General features: G+C 40.2%; 1 protein-coding gene across 3 annotated transcripts in view; it reads right to left on the reverse strand.

Moving 5' to 3' along the window:
- SLC9B2 (solute carrier family 9 member B2) overlaps window positions 1–13,900 on the reverse strand; it is a 46,197-nt gene extending 32,297 nt beyond the window's left edge. The window contains exons 1-3 of one of the 3 annotated variants that reach the window (XM_032460813.1): window positions 13,398–13,900; window positions 4,148–4,282; window positions 3,318–3,498 (exon numbers count right to left, since the gene is read on the reverse strand). In XM_032460813.1, coding sequence (XP_032316704.1) covers window positions 3,318–3,498; window positions 4,148–4,237 — 271 coding nt within the window. In that variant the 5' untranslated portion in view covers window positions 4,238–4,282; window positions 13,398–13,900. Of the gene's footprint in view, window positions 1–3,306; window positions 3,499–4,147; window positions 4,288–13,397 lie in introns of those variants that run through there. The other 2 variants (XM_032460806.1, XM_032460823.1) reach the window with 2 other exon arrangements.
- Window positions 13,901–14,638: the final 738 nt, after the last annotated feature.

Genomic DNA, 14,638 nt, shown 5'->3' on the forward strand with positions numbered 1-14,638 from the left:
AAATATTGAAAATATTCTATATTCTATTTTCTGATAATGAAAAATTTTGAAATCTGTTTCCTTGTGTGTTTGTTTGTGATTTTTGTTTTTTGTTTGCTTGTGACAGTGAGCTCTTCCTTTGAACTTTACTTTTGGGAATTGTTGGAACCTTAAGTTAAATGTGAGTTTTCCTAGACAGGATCTGAATTTATTTCTACCATGTACTTAGATGCTGACAATCTGAAACCACTTTTAGATGTATGTTCAGCTTGAGTTTTTTTCTGTGAACTTGGAGCACGAATCAGTGTGAAGTACATTTTTAGTGGAGACTCACTCCTCCCCCAGCCAGCACCACAGTTTAGACAGGTTAGTTCTGGCCCCTCTTCAGGGCAGGTTTACCTTAAATCCACAATCATGATGGGCTCCAACTATGTGTGGGTGAGGGAAGATGGCTTCTCCTATGATGCTTCTCCCAACCTGGGCAGGCTCTAACATGGCCTCCTATACCCTCATGGTTCTCATAAATCTCAGGTTCACTGGTGTTTTGCAGAAGCCTCTGGAGTGAAAGCCAGCTTGAGTGTTTACTTTTCTCTCCTACTTGTACTCTGGTGTCTGATGACTGTTTTCTTGACAGATAAAAGGTATATTTAAAGACTTAAAATATTGCTTTCAGATGTTTTCATTGGCATAAGAGAGATTGTTCATTTAGTCTCATCTACCATATTGCTGCAGATCAAGCCCACTGTCCCACTTTTAAAACCCTCCAGATTTTCCAGGCTTATGATGTTATTACAATGAAATAACTAAGGAGCCTTTAGTATTTTCCAGTTGGCTATTGGGGCTGAAATCTCTAACAGTTTTGGAAGTATAATGGGAAAGCAGGAATTGCCAGCTACTAAATTATATTTTATCACAGCATAAACCCAATTTTATACTAATTTCAGAAAGGCAGAATTAAGAATTTTCCACTTCAATACTATCTTTTTAAAAAACTGAAGTACAGTTGATTTACAATATTGTATTAGTTTCAGGTGTACAGCAAAGTGATTCTATCATACATATATATGTATGTATCTATATTCTTTTTTTGGATTCTTTTCCATTATAGTTTATTACAAGATATTGAATATAGTTCCCTGTGCCATACAGTAGGACTTCGTTGTTTATCTATAGTGATGTGTATCTATTTATCCCCTATTCCCAATTTATCCCTCACCTGTCCCTCCCCTTTGGTAACCATAAGTTTGTTGCTTATGTCTGTAAATGTGTTTATGTTTTATAAATAAGTTCATTTGTACTATTTTTTAGATTCCACATATAAGTGATATCATATAATACTTGTTTTTCTCTGATTTACTTCATTTAGTATGATAATCTCTAGGTCCATTCCTATTGCTGCAAATGGCATTATTTCATTCTTTTCCATGGCCGAGTAATATTCCATTGTATATATACATATACAATGTCTTCTTTATGCATTCATCTGTTGATGGACACTTAAGTTGCTTCCATGTCTTGGATATTATAAATAATGCTGCTATGAATATTTGGGTGCATATATCTTTACAAATTAGAGCTTTTTTTTTCCTGCATATATGCCCAGGGGTGGGGTTGCTGAATCATATTGTAAACTTTTATTCTTTTGAGAAACCTCCATACTGTTTTCTATAGTGGCTATACCAATTAATATGAATTTTTAAAAAATCTCTAACTTTTTTTCCTTTCTTATACTCAAAATGCAGTTCTAAATACATAGTAAAAATACATTTATAAGGTTTCTTTAAATCATGCTTAATTTAGTTGACAATTTACTTATCATCTATGATTTTAGAAAGTAATATTTTCACATGTAAGATTTACTTCTTAAGAAGAATACTCTGTATACTGACTGAGTGCAGGAAAGAGTATAGGGGAAAAAAGCAGTCTTGTAAGCCTCAGGAGGAGAAGCACAAGAAAACAAGTGAGAGGTGTTTATGTATCATGAGTCCCAATTTCTCAGGCAGCTTTATAGACAATAATTACAGCATTTTAAAAAATTAGTCTCCAAATCATGTCATTCACCTACACACTTTCCTTAATGCAATCCACATCTGTTGTACCGTAAATGTTTTAAGCAGAAGTGTGCCATAATTTGAATGGTGAAAGTTTAAAAAAATAATAAAAAGAAAAGAAAAGGTATTAAATGATCTGTTGCCCTCTCAACTACTGTATATTTTGGAACCTGGTTTTCTCTACATGTTTTAAATAAAGTTTGAGATTTTTTTCTCATGCTAGTTTAGAAACTTACCTAATTTCACTAAAAACATATCTAGATCCCGAAGTATAACATATTATACTTGGCTTCCATTGTCCCAGTTGAGAATGGTAAAAATGTTTTTCAGAGCTCACAAATGAAGCATAGATATAAAGACGTGAGTCTCATTTTTCAGTAAACACAACTTCTAGATCAAACATGTTACATTCTTAAACATATTTACTTGGGGAAGCCATGTATTTACTCTAATGATTCTGATGTTCCTCAACACAATTTTTGAAACTGTCTTTAAATTTGCCTTTACAGACAAGTATCAACCCTCTTCTCCTTTTTCTTGCTATATTACACATCCTCCAATACACATACAATATACGTGTGGACACACACACACACTTCCTTTTTGAACAAAAACAGCATTAGGATTCTGAATATCCATTTATTCAACACATTGCATTGACATTAGAATAATGTTGGGCTGCCTCCAAAAACCAAATCCATTCATAAAAGACAAATATATCCCAACCGTAACAACGTTCAAAATAGTGCTGAGATAAAGTCCCTTTTCCTACCCTTCAAATTTTAAGTAACAGCAGCTCTAGTGCAATAAATTCAATTGGAAACCAGGATACTTGCTTATAAAATGATGGATTCATTTGGAACTATAAATTGAGCTGTGTTTGCTCAAACATTAGTGGCATTCCTTGACAGTAATAACCAACATTTCTGTAGTGCTTCTCCGTTTACAAGTGATTTCTCTGTCATTTTTCTCACTGGAGCCCTAGTATAATCCTGTGAAATTACTCAGATACAGAAAAGGAAAATGCTCTTCATCTCTCTCTGCCCTTTCCTCCCTTCTGCTAGCTGGAATGGTGGTGACAACAACGCTCTTGGAAGCCCTGTCAACCTGGGACCCTGAATGACTATGGAGCAAAGCCACCAACCGTTACGAATCGTCATCTTGTAGTTTTTATGTGAGAGAGAAATAAACTTCTTTTTGTCCTTTAAATCATATTATTTTGGAATCGCTCATAACAACTTTATCTTTTACCCTCTTGTTCTGAATTCATCCTTACCATTGACATACCGTTTGTTATTACTCTATCCAGTAGACCATGTGGAGGGCAAGCAAATATTTGCCTTAGTCTTGGCAAATTATTTGGCTCAGTTGGTGTTCCTTGTAGCATTGATTCATTGCTACTCAGTAGGTTACTTCCTCTTGTTGATTCATTTCCATCTATACTTCTGGGGTTCTTAACCGTTTCCTCCTGTGTTTAAAACAATTAAAGATCTTTAAAAACTATATATTTGCTGTTCATTTTTATAGTTACTGAACCATCACATCACAAATTAAATTTCTGTTACGAGAATGAAGGCTAACGCTTTACCGGGGGAACACACAGCTTATGATTAGCTGTCCAATGCTCGGAACAAGAACTACGTGAGGAGTATTTACCACTGAGTCACTGTTTGTAGCATTATAAATGCCTGAGTCACATAAAATATCACTATGGTTTTCAATACTGGGTTTAAAATTAGCCTATTTATGATCCAAGGCAATAGTTAATAAATATACCAAAGTGGTTTAGAAAAAGATAATTACCTGTGGTGAAAACGAATTCACATTCATTCATCTACTTGAATTTAAGCAATAAAGAGATAGAGGGAAGGAACCAGAATCATTCTAGGGGTTAGGATGGGAACACAAAGCATGTCAGAGGCTCTCCACGTAGGGCCAGATGCTACGGACTCTCTGGGAAAACCGGTCATCACCCCTATTATATGACTTTGGGGACTAAGAATGGGGAGAACTGTTTGAGTGACAGAGAATGAAGAGAACACAATTCTATCATAGATTTGGAAATACACAGTCCCCTCGGTAAGGAAATTGTTGGGATGGTCTACATTTGATCATACCTGTGTTTCTTGATACATGGAGGCTGTGTGATTCACCCCTGTGGATGGTTCTGAATCTTCATGTTCAATTATTTTATCTTCATTCCCCATGATTTATAATTAAGAATAAGATGACAGAGGGAAGAGCCACACGATCTGTTCTGAAGGAGAAACAGTGTAAACATAGAACAGCAATTTGAGATTTAAATGAATGAACGATGCAGCAATTTGAGCAATTTAAGTGAATGAATTGTACTTATTTTTTCCCTTAAAACTGACTGCCTAGAAATATTTTACATTACACTATTCTTAACTTTCAATTGCTAATCTTTTCTTTGATCACAATGTATTATCCTAATTCTTACCTATCTTTTTACTTTTCTTGAAAAAGCCCTTGCTGACCACCATACTTTTCTATGATTTCTTTCCCAGTTTTTGAGTTCTACTTCAAATATTCCCAGCAATAATCCTGTTAAATTGTCCTCTCTAATGGCCCAACTTGAAGCAGGAAAGCTCCAGGTAATTTTCCAATGTTGATATGAGGAAATGAGTCAGCAAATAGGAATCTATGGATGCTGTCATTTTCAGAGAAACTAGAGACACTAATTCCTGCCTAGTTCTTATCTGGAAATTAAAGTTAAAAAAAAAAAAATACAACACTGACTGAGTAGCCACACCGTGGACTTGGACACTGTGCTAAGTGCTTTGGCAGTCTCTTGGAAGTCATTGTGGGTAATTCAAAGATTACCAAAACACATCCTTTGTTCTCCACAGACTTACAGTATACCAGGAAAAGTAAACTTGTAGGAAGTTAACTAAAAAACCTGTAGGGCAGATGTATAGGTTGGCTTCATAAACACCCACGTCAATCTCCTCTCCCTTGGCTTCCCATGCTATAGGCCGAAAAGCCCAATATTCCAGTTCCGAGCTGGTTCTGCAGCTAGACGGGGCCACGGGCCACAGTCTATGTCATGAGATATAAGTGGGAGCCCTGGGTGGGTGGAGGTGGTTCATTCCTAAACAATAAGGCAGGGCCTTTCAAGGGTCATACCATTTACTCTTTGCCCTCTAACATTTCCTCTTCCTTCCGAGAACATAGATATACTACTTGGAGGGCCGACGGCCATCTTTCAACCATGAGAAGAAAAAGCCCTACACCAAGGACAGCAGACAAGTGAGATAGGAGGGGCTGGTTCCCTGACGACATGAGTTGCTGCGTCATTCCTGGACTGCCAAGCTTTGAAGTAATTGAAAACTATTGGTCAAGTTTTCTTTTTACTAATAACCAAACTTATTCCTAACGCAACAAGTATGATGACTATTATAATAGAGGTACAAACTACAAACTTTGTTAGAACCAAAGAGAAAACTACACGAGAGAAGGGGAAATCTAATTCAACACATATCTGAGTACCTAATACATGCCAGGCACCATGCTAGACCATAAGGACAAGATCTTTAATTGGATACGACCCCAGGACCCCTGCCTCAAGGAATAAATTTCTGTTTAACAAAATGCCAAGAAATTTGCACTTAAAATTTCAAAGAAAATTATATTCTTTCCACCATTACCACCATCACCACCACCATTTTTCTTCCTTGCAAAACACAATGTTGGCCAGAGTCGTGTCTCAAAAATCCACAAATGACAAATGCTGGAGAGGCTGTGGAGAAAGGGGAACCCTCCTACACTGCTGGTGGGAATGCAGTTTGGTGCAGCCACTATGGAAAACTGTGGAGATTCCTCAAAAGCCTAGGAATAGACTTACCATATGACCCAGGAATCCCACTCCTGGGCTTGTATCCAGAAGGAAATCTACTTCAGGATGACACCTGCACCCCAATGTTCATAGCAGCACTATTTACAATAGCCAAAACATGGAAACAGCCTAAATGTCCATCAACAGGTGACTAGATAAAGAAGAGGTGGTATATTTATACAATGGAATACTACTCAGCCATAAAAACCGACAACATAATGCCATTTGCAGCAACATGGATGCTCCTGGAGAATGTCATTCTAAGTGAAGTAAGCCAGAAAGAGAAAGAAAAATACCATATGAGATCGCTCATATGTGGAATCTAAAAAACAAAAACAAAAACAAAAACAAAGCATAAATACAGGACAGAAATAGACTCACAGACAGAGAATACAGACTTGTGGTTACCGGGGGGTGGAGGGTGGGAAAGGATAGCCTGGGATTTCAAAATTGTAGAATAGATAAACAAGATTACACTGTATAGCACAGGGAAATATACACAAAATGTTATGATAACTCACAGAGAAAAAAATGTGACAATGAGTGTGTATATGTCCATGAATGACTGAAAAATTGTGCTGAACACTGGAATTTGACACATTGTAAAATGATTTTAAATCAATAAAAAAATGTTAAAAAAAAGCCTTCAGTTTGATTTTTATTATTATTATATATAACAAACACATGTATGTAAAATGATATATATGTGTTTATATGTACATAGTTTAAAAATTTTTAATGCTTCAATATTTAGACTCATAATGAGAAAGAATGGCATTTTGAAAGGAAAATGTTGGTTCAGAGAACCCTTGTCTTAAAGGCATAGAGGCATGAAAAGCCAGTGAGGGGTAAGGGAAAACTCTGTTGAGCATGCAGTGGGAGGCTGGGAGTCATGGAGATGAGACTGGAGAGTTAGGACATCGTATGCCAAACCACGATCCTCTGTAGAGAACGACCCTCTAATACATTAAGTGATGCAGTCTGCTGGCTCTGGAGTTGGACAAACCGGGGTCTGAAGTCCAGCTCCATCATATACCAAATTTCTTAGCCTCTTTGTATCTAATTCTCTATTGATAAAATGGAGACAAGAGTACATGTACATGGTAAGCATGTTCCAGCCATGTCCATGGTAAGCATTCAACCGTGCTGGTTATTAGTCACTCATACTCCTTCTCTCTAGTTATCATAAATCTCTAAGATTCTTTTTGCATTTCCTATTAAACAGGACAAGGTCTCCTCAATATCGAAGAATTTCAGATCAGAAGTCCAGAGCTGTGGACTTCAAAGGAACAGTCTCCTTAGTTTTTCTTCCAAACTTGAGAGAAAACAGCAGATCAAGAATAACAGAGCAAGAATGTGAACAGTTCTGTATATGTGAATATGTATGTAAATAAACAGAAAAAATCTGTTAACAGTAGCTGCCTTAGGGGAGGGAAATGGAATTGCAGTTGTTGAAATTTCATTTTTATTCTCTTTCTCTATTGTCTTTTTACAGTAAGAAGATTTAAAAATGCAATTTGAAATACACGAAAAAAGAATATATATAGTTCTTAAAGCTTTAGAGCAAAGAAAATGATACAGCTTTCCTTGGTAATAATATTTTTCATAGACAGAATCTGGTAATTTGATTTTTGGTAACTTAATCCCACTTGTCACAATTTAAGGTTTTTTTTTGTTTTTGCAGTTTTCAAAGAAGATGGGGAACTGCCTAGAATCTTCTACAGCAGTTTTCAAATATTTTTGAAGCCAGAAATCTTTCATCAAATGAAACTTTATCCTGAAATCCAACAAATGGGACAGATGAAGGTGGAGCCGCAGGAGCTCTGTCTACTCACCGCTGTTCCTCCTGGCAAGCGAAGCACACTTTGAAAACCACTTCTGCAAATATGCTTTCATATACAGAAAGAGGTTTGTTAAACAGCCTTCTCTTTTTCATGTTACCTTACTAATCTACATGGTTAAAAGTGCTTTCCGTAATAATCCAGAGGAAATAAAAGAACTATCAACTTGCAAATGTCCATAGGCTCTTGGTCAAGTAAAATACACTTATTACTATCAACTGAAACTGAATTACTGCTAAAAGATCGTTACATGGATAAAGACTGGTTGTTCTTGTCATTTTCTGTCTGTGGTGTGGACCAGCCAACATTTAATGGGGTGATCGTATTGAGAATTTATATATACTTTTGGAGTACTGTATATGCTGTATTCATGCATTTGAAAAAGTATCTCCATGACTGTTCATTAAGTACTCTATAATGATTATAATAAAAATCTCCTACCTTTGGCGTTAACCATTTATGTGTTAAAAGTGTAGAGTCTTCACCTCATATAGTATTTCTATGTAGAACATATTGAAACTTTTCAATTTCTGGTTTCTGCCATTCAACTCTGATCTAATGCTCATTTCCCAAAAGGAACGCTAGCTGTTAGTGAGGAATTCAGATCAAGCGAAGAGTAGGGCTTACAATTTCCTTGGCAATGATCTACTGAAATGATTAAGAATGTTTCCTTGAATGAGAACTACCTTATCTGAAAGTATGAAGTGTGCAAACCATGTGAGACCAAGTAATCACAGGAAAACAATCACTATTCTATTTGGTTAAGTGATATAGTGATTTGACTGAATCAAGTTTACATGAAGTAAAACGCTATGCAATGAGATATGAATAAAAGGAAATTATCTCTAGGTTAGAAGGGATCCAATACTTGCTCCTCTTTTTTTTTTTTTAAATCTCTCTCCTTTCAAGGGCAAATGTATGTAATTGGAAGTTTAAAATATTACTTCTAGGCTTGCTAGCATCAGAATCTCCAGAGATTGAATCTCCCCACGTGTGGCAATACGACTTATTACCTACCTGAGAGCCATTGCTCAGGTATGCCGGTGGGTCCCTTCCCCACCCCAGGAATAAATCACAACTAGTGTAAATCAATTACTGGAACATCATTCCTCATTGCCAGCTGTTGGTTTAGGGCTGAACAAGATTCATTTCTTGCCAATGAAATTTGTGGGCAAGGCTATAGGGGACCACTGGGCAAGATTTTCCTTCCTAACATAAAGAAACAGAATCCTCCCCTCTTTTTGTCTTTAAATTGTGTGTGTATGTGTGTGTGTGTGAGGTGGTGGTGGGGGGGTGGATGAAGCTGTGGATAGGGACTGTGTTTCTTGGAATTCCAGCAACCATCACCTACCCATGAAGAAAAAGTCAAGAATCCTTCACAGAAAGCAACTTAGACCCTGATATCAATGGGCTACTGAACAAATCCTGGATCCACTTACCTTCAGATATCTTGTTGTATAAGAAGAATAAATTTGTATTGTTGAAGGTAGTCTTGGCTGAATATTCTGATGCTTACAGCCAAAAGCATCCTAACCAATGCAACAGGTGACTCTGATGCAGGGCCAGCACTGAGAAGCTCTGATGAGGAGCAGTGATAAGGAACCTTTGGCTCATACGTGTCTCCCTAGCTTCCGGACACGGTGCCAAATCTTCATAGAGGATGAATGATTAGAACACTGCCTTTGTACTGATATTTCTCAAAAATGTCCAGAAAGTAACATTTCAGTAGCTAAAAATCAGTGCCAATGTTCTTGGTGCCTTTCTCTTAGTCACTAGAGATTACATAGATTGTAAAGTTAAATATTTTTTTCTGCCCTATCCCTGAAGTTCGGTTTACTATTGAATATTGTATTTTAAAAAGTTGGGCTTACAAGCATTTGATTTGCTTTCTAAATTTCTACTCATGAAACAAAACAGTAAGAACAACAAAACACTGCTACCATCACTGCCTGGGGTTCCATATTTTACTTTCTCTACTTGATAAACGTTCTACTAGTCATTCAAGATCTAACTCAAATGTCACCTTCTCAATTTGTATTTCTTAATTCCATGTAGACTAACTGTCCCTCTTTTTTTTTCTGAGGACTCATTCATTCATTCAACAAACATCTATTAAGCTCTTACCATGTCCCAGCCCTTGTGTTAGGGATTTAAATGTGAGCAGCCTGACAGCTCTTATATGCAAAGGTTGCAACCTAGTCAGAGAATGACAGGTCATTCTTTAGGTAACCATCATGAAGTGTGGTAAGTTTCAGTTTCAGGCACAGACATAGAAACCCCATCATTTCACAATCAGTGAAGCTCATCAGACTTTTACTGGGTTTCTATGGCGTGTAAAGCACAAGAGACAGAAAGATGACTGAGATGCAGCCTCTGTTCTTTAAGAAAGGGACAGAGATTGATAAGCGTTTACCACTTTCCAGTTTCCTCTGCTGCCTGAGCACACAGAGAGTTGACATTTCGCAGCCTCCCTCGCAGGTCACTGTTGCACAACACCAAGTCAGACAAGTGGGATGTGGGCATAAATGATATATGCTACTTGCATTGCCATAAGAAACTTCCCATGTAATCCTCCACATACTCTCTCTTTTCTGTCCATTGCCTGGAAACTAAGGACTCCAAGGTCTTAGGGGATGCAAAGCCATAATATAAAAAGAGTTAGGGTTCCTGAATCCCTAGTAGAAGGGCACCAGCTAAACACCTGATTGGACTCTACATGAATGAGAAATAAGCATCTACTGTGTTAAGTTACTGAGGCTTTGGAGATGGTCTTTTACAGCAGCTACAGCTAGCTTAAGGTAATTTAATTATGATATGAGAAATGCAGGCACAATGTTAAACAGGGGAGAGGGGGTACTGCCCTACTTGGCTGATACTTGAATCAAGTCTTGAAAGATGACTTAGTTTTGTAGGGAAAATAAAGATCACTGCAGGCAGAGGAAACACATGATTAAAGGATGAGGGATGGGAAGAAAAGTGCATGTAGGGAATTTTATGCACATCCATGTCAATTTGAGCATAAAGCACAAGATGTGGAGTGGACAGAGGAAAATGGAGATGAAAACCCTGAGTGTAAATTCTTGGGTCACTGCCTCCTAATTGGGTCATTTGGGGTAAGTTACTTAGCCAGTCATGATGATTTTCTTCAACTGTAAAATGGTGGCAATGCCTATATCACAGAAAACCTTAAAACAGTACTAAGTACATCATGGAGTCCCAATTAAGTCCCCCCAATGCTCTATCTTCCTTTTACAGATTTTCCTTGAGGAAGAAGCATGCATGGACTGTACTGAAGCACACAGACAGGGACACTGGTAAACTCAAAACTCAGTCCTCCTATGAACCACAGAAACATAAATAAGAGATTTCTAAAAATAAAGAGCACTTTTATTATATTGACGAGATACACTTAATAGCTTTATAAGGAAGTTTAAAACTCTTAGAACTTATCATAATTGCACTCTCCTTAACATACATGACGCACGACTACAAAATGCTGGAATACTCCCTAATCACACAGGTGCAGAGACAGGCCGCTCCACCTCCTCATGTACTAGGTTCCTAGCCTTCGTGTGAAGATGTAAATTCTTCTCCCCCAGAGGAAAAATCTGTCTTTCACTGGGGTTTGTGTGTTCCGAGAGCCAGGGGCCTACCAGTTATCAATAGGACTAGTGAACAGTTGGTCATGAACCAGATAATCCACAATCTCTTGTTATAGAACATACTCTAAAAAAGTTTTAAAGAAAGAAATGTTTTACATTATACATGTAGAGGAAGAGACTTCAGAGATAAGCTAATCTATGGGTAACTAACACCTTCAGGGGCCAACTCAAATGTGGGGTCTATAGCCATGGGAGAGGGCAGAGCGCAACCGAAGGCATTCAAATCACTGCCAGCCCCTGGATCTAATCTCATGGTTTCATCTCTTATCCAAGGAAATTGAAGAGATTAGATTTAGGTGACTTTTAGAGACTACTCAGCAAACATATTACTCAGAGTCAGAGCAGAAAATGGAAACTGTGTCAAGTATTTTGAGCAGAAAGTGATTTTATAACAGGGAATTAAGTGAACTGCTGAAAGGCTAGAGACTGCTGAAAGGCCTACAAGTGCAGGGTCTTGGCCGGACCTCCAGGAATGATGTCTAGAACACCAGTAAACGAACCACCAAGGAATATACTATTTTTGCCACAGTCAGGAGGCCCACAGTGACCAGGGAGTTCAAGAATACACTGCAGCCCTGACCCTGAGCAGCTGGGATCTGGAAGCTGACTGGACGGGAACTCAGAGAAGTTCACTACCTCCCTCAACTGCCTCTTGACAGCCAGAGAGCTGGTATTCAAAAAGGCACGCTGAGTTTGGCTGTCACCACTGCTGTAAGCCCTTTCCAACACCCACAATTCTGGAGACTGGACATTGGCATCTCCCCCACCTTCCCCGCCAACAGAAAACAGCCCAAAATAGCAGGGAGATGGCTTCTGCCTTATCTTGGCTTTTGAAATCTCAGGCAAGTCATCTACTTCCCAGACCCTAATTTTATATCCAGAACTCAAACTGGAAGGGAGTCTGGGAAATGCTTTTAGCTCTCCAGTTTCTCCTGTACAAGAAGGCACACTGGCAGCAGGTTGGAATGAACGTGAGTGCCAAACTTCCATACCCAGGATAGCAGCTTTCGGTGTAGGCCCCAGGATTCAGACCTGCATCACTGACTTTTCCCCACTTATTCTATCATGCCTTGACAGAAATCCTGAAAAGGCAAAAGTCGAGTCAATATTAAAGACCTTAATATGCTAGGAAATATGTGAATCTGTCACTTTGTTCACATCACTGGTATAGCATAACCCACACTACCTAACTACTCGGTAAGTATATTCTAATCCATTGGATTTTGAGCTCCTGAATGGCAGAAACTATTTAATTCATATTTGCATCTCCAGTGCCCATGCCTGCTTGGCCCAGAGAAGATGCACAGGTACTTGCTGAATTGAAATGTTTCATTCTTGACTTAGAGAAAAACCAGTAAAGCAGAATTTCATGAAATACCACACGGCAGCAGTGATACCAGGTAGAGGCCCCATTGTAGAGAAAGAGTAGGGAAAGGGGTTTTGGTCTTTCAGAGAAGACAGAGGTGGATCTGGCCACTTAAGGTACCTGCTTTAACTCCTGGAGTCCTTGATTTCATAATGGGAGGCTAAAGTTAGTAGTGTCTTTCTGCTATTAATCATTTTAGGGCAACAAAACACATTAAAGTCTAGGATGAGACAACAAGTATCCGTTAACAACCTGATGCCTGGTAAGTTTTAAAAAAGCCAGAGTCGGCGTGCACTTTGAGCAGGGGGTTATTCATATTCTTCAACCAGCGGGATCTGATTAGTCTTAGCATACGGTGTGTGAATGGCGGGAGCGGGGCGGGGGGGGGGGTGGTCTGCTAACCTAGGCCACAGTAGCAACAACGTCTGGTGGATTTGAGAACTAAATCAAAAACAAATAAGAAAAGCCTACTCCAATAACGACTAAGAACAGCAGACGAACAGACATACCCACACACCACTCCGTGTACAACCAGAAAGCCCAGGGCGCCCGCTCCCGGTCTCTGGCCCGAAAGGCCCATGAATCCGCCGCCGCGAGCGCCGGCTATAATAAACCCTCGGTGCTCTCTGCGGGGCTACTCACCTCGCGCTCTCGCGCTCAGGCACCCGGCTCTGCCCCACGCGTCAGGAAGGGGCTGAAAGGCCTGCAGGGAGCCGGGTCCAGCCCGGCGCGCGGAGTTTCCGGGTAGCGCATCGCCCCGGGCGGCGCCGGAGGCTGCAAATACTGCAGATAACCCCGCGCCAGGCGCGCCGCTAGCTGTCGGCGGCCCCGCCTTCCCCGCGGCGCGGGCGGTCCCTGGAGAGGCCGGGCACCGGCGGTCTGGGCCCCGCGGGGAACCCGGGCGGGGCGCGGCCCCGCCGCCGCCTCCTCACGCTCTCTCGGCGGGTGGGGTGGGGGGGGGGGTTGCCGTACGGCGCTGTCGCGCGTCTCCGCGCGGAGTCGGGGCGCCCGACTGACCGCGGTCCCACTTCCCGAGGCGGCGCCGCGTGGGGGGCCGGCCCCTGGGGACCGGACGAGCGCGTCTCCCCGGGAAGCTCCGTGGGTGGTTGCCTAGGGCGCGCGGATCTCGGCGCCGTCACGCCCGGCGATGACGAGGTCCTGGGTGAGGACGCGCAGCGCTGGGCTCTCCCAGCAGCCAATTGCTTGGTGTATTGTTCCCTTCTACGTTCTGGTTTTTAACTCCACCTTTTGGTTGTGCATTTTACAAGTGTCTTCCCAGGTGGGGCGGGAAGACGGGATTCTCTCTTCTGGTGACCAGTTAAGTGGGACAAAAGACTTGATCCTCTCCATTTTATCCCATCTATAACACTTGTCCTTCTTGCGGTACAGTTTTAGATTTTAACGTTTCCCTCCGCCGTTTGATTATTTTTCATTTAGTTCTCCCTTCCATGTGTTCCTTTCCTCTGTATTTACCCCTCTTCAACTAAGTGTGTATACGCGCGTGCGCCCATTCGGGGTAGTTTTCATTTCCTTCAGGAATAAAAATTTTCTTACCTGTTTCTCACTCCTTTAAAAGTGCCGATTTTAATCACCGTTTTTCAGTCAAGAGGGACAACGTCAGGTAAATGTTTTCACCAGACAAACCAGCCATTCTTCTCTTTTATGTCCTCATTTATGGAGAGAATGGATAAACCTTGCTCCCGTCCAATAACCTTCTTCAGTGCATCTAAAATGACTTTTCCTAAACTGAACTCTTCCTCTCTTAAAGTTTGCAAAAGTTCCTAGTGACATCCAGCTTCCTCTTACCACAGGAATGAAATATATTTTTCCTTTCCTTTCAGTCATATGATCTTCACTGATACCCTATTTGATTAACGCGACTT

Source organism: Camelus ferus, chromosome 2 (assembly GCF_009834535.1).
Source record: "Camelus ferus isolate YT-003-E chromosome 2, BCGSAC_Cfer_1.0, whole genome shotgun sequence".
Taxonomy (NCBI): domain Eukaryota; kingdom Metazoa; phylum Chordata; class Mammalia; order Artiodactyla; family Camelidae; genus Camelus; species Camelus ferus.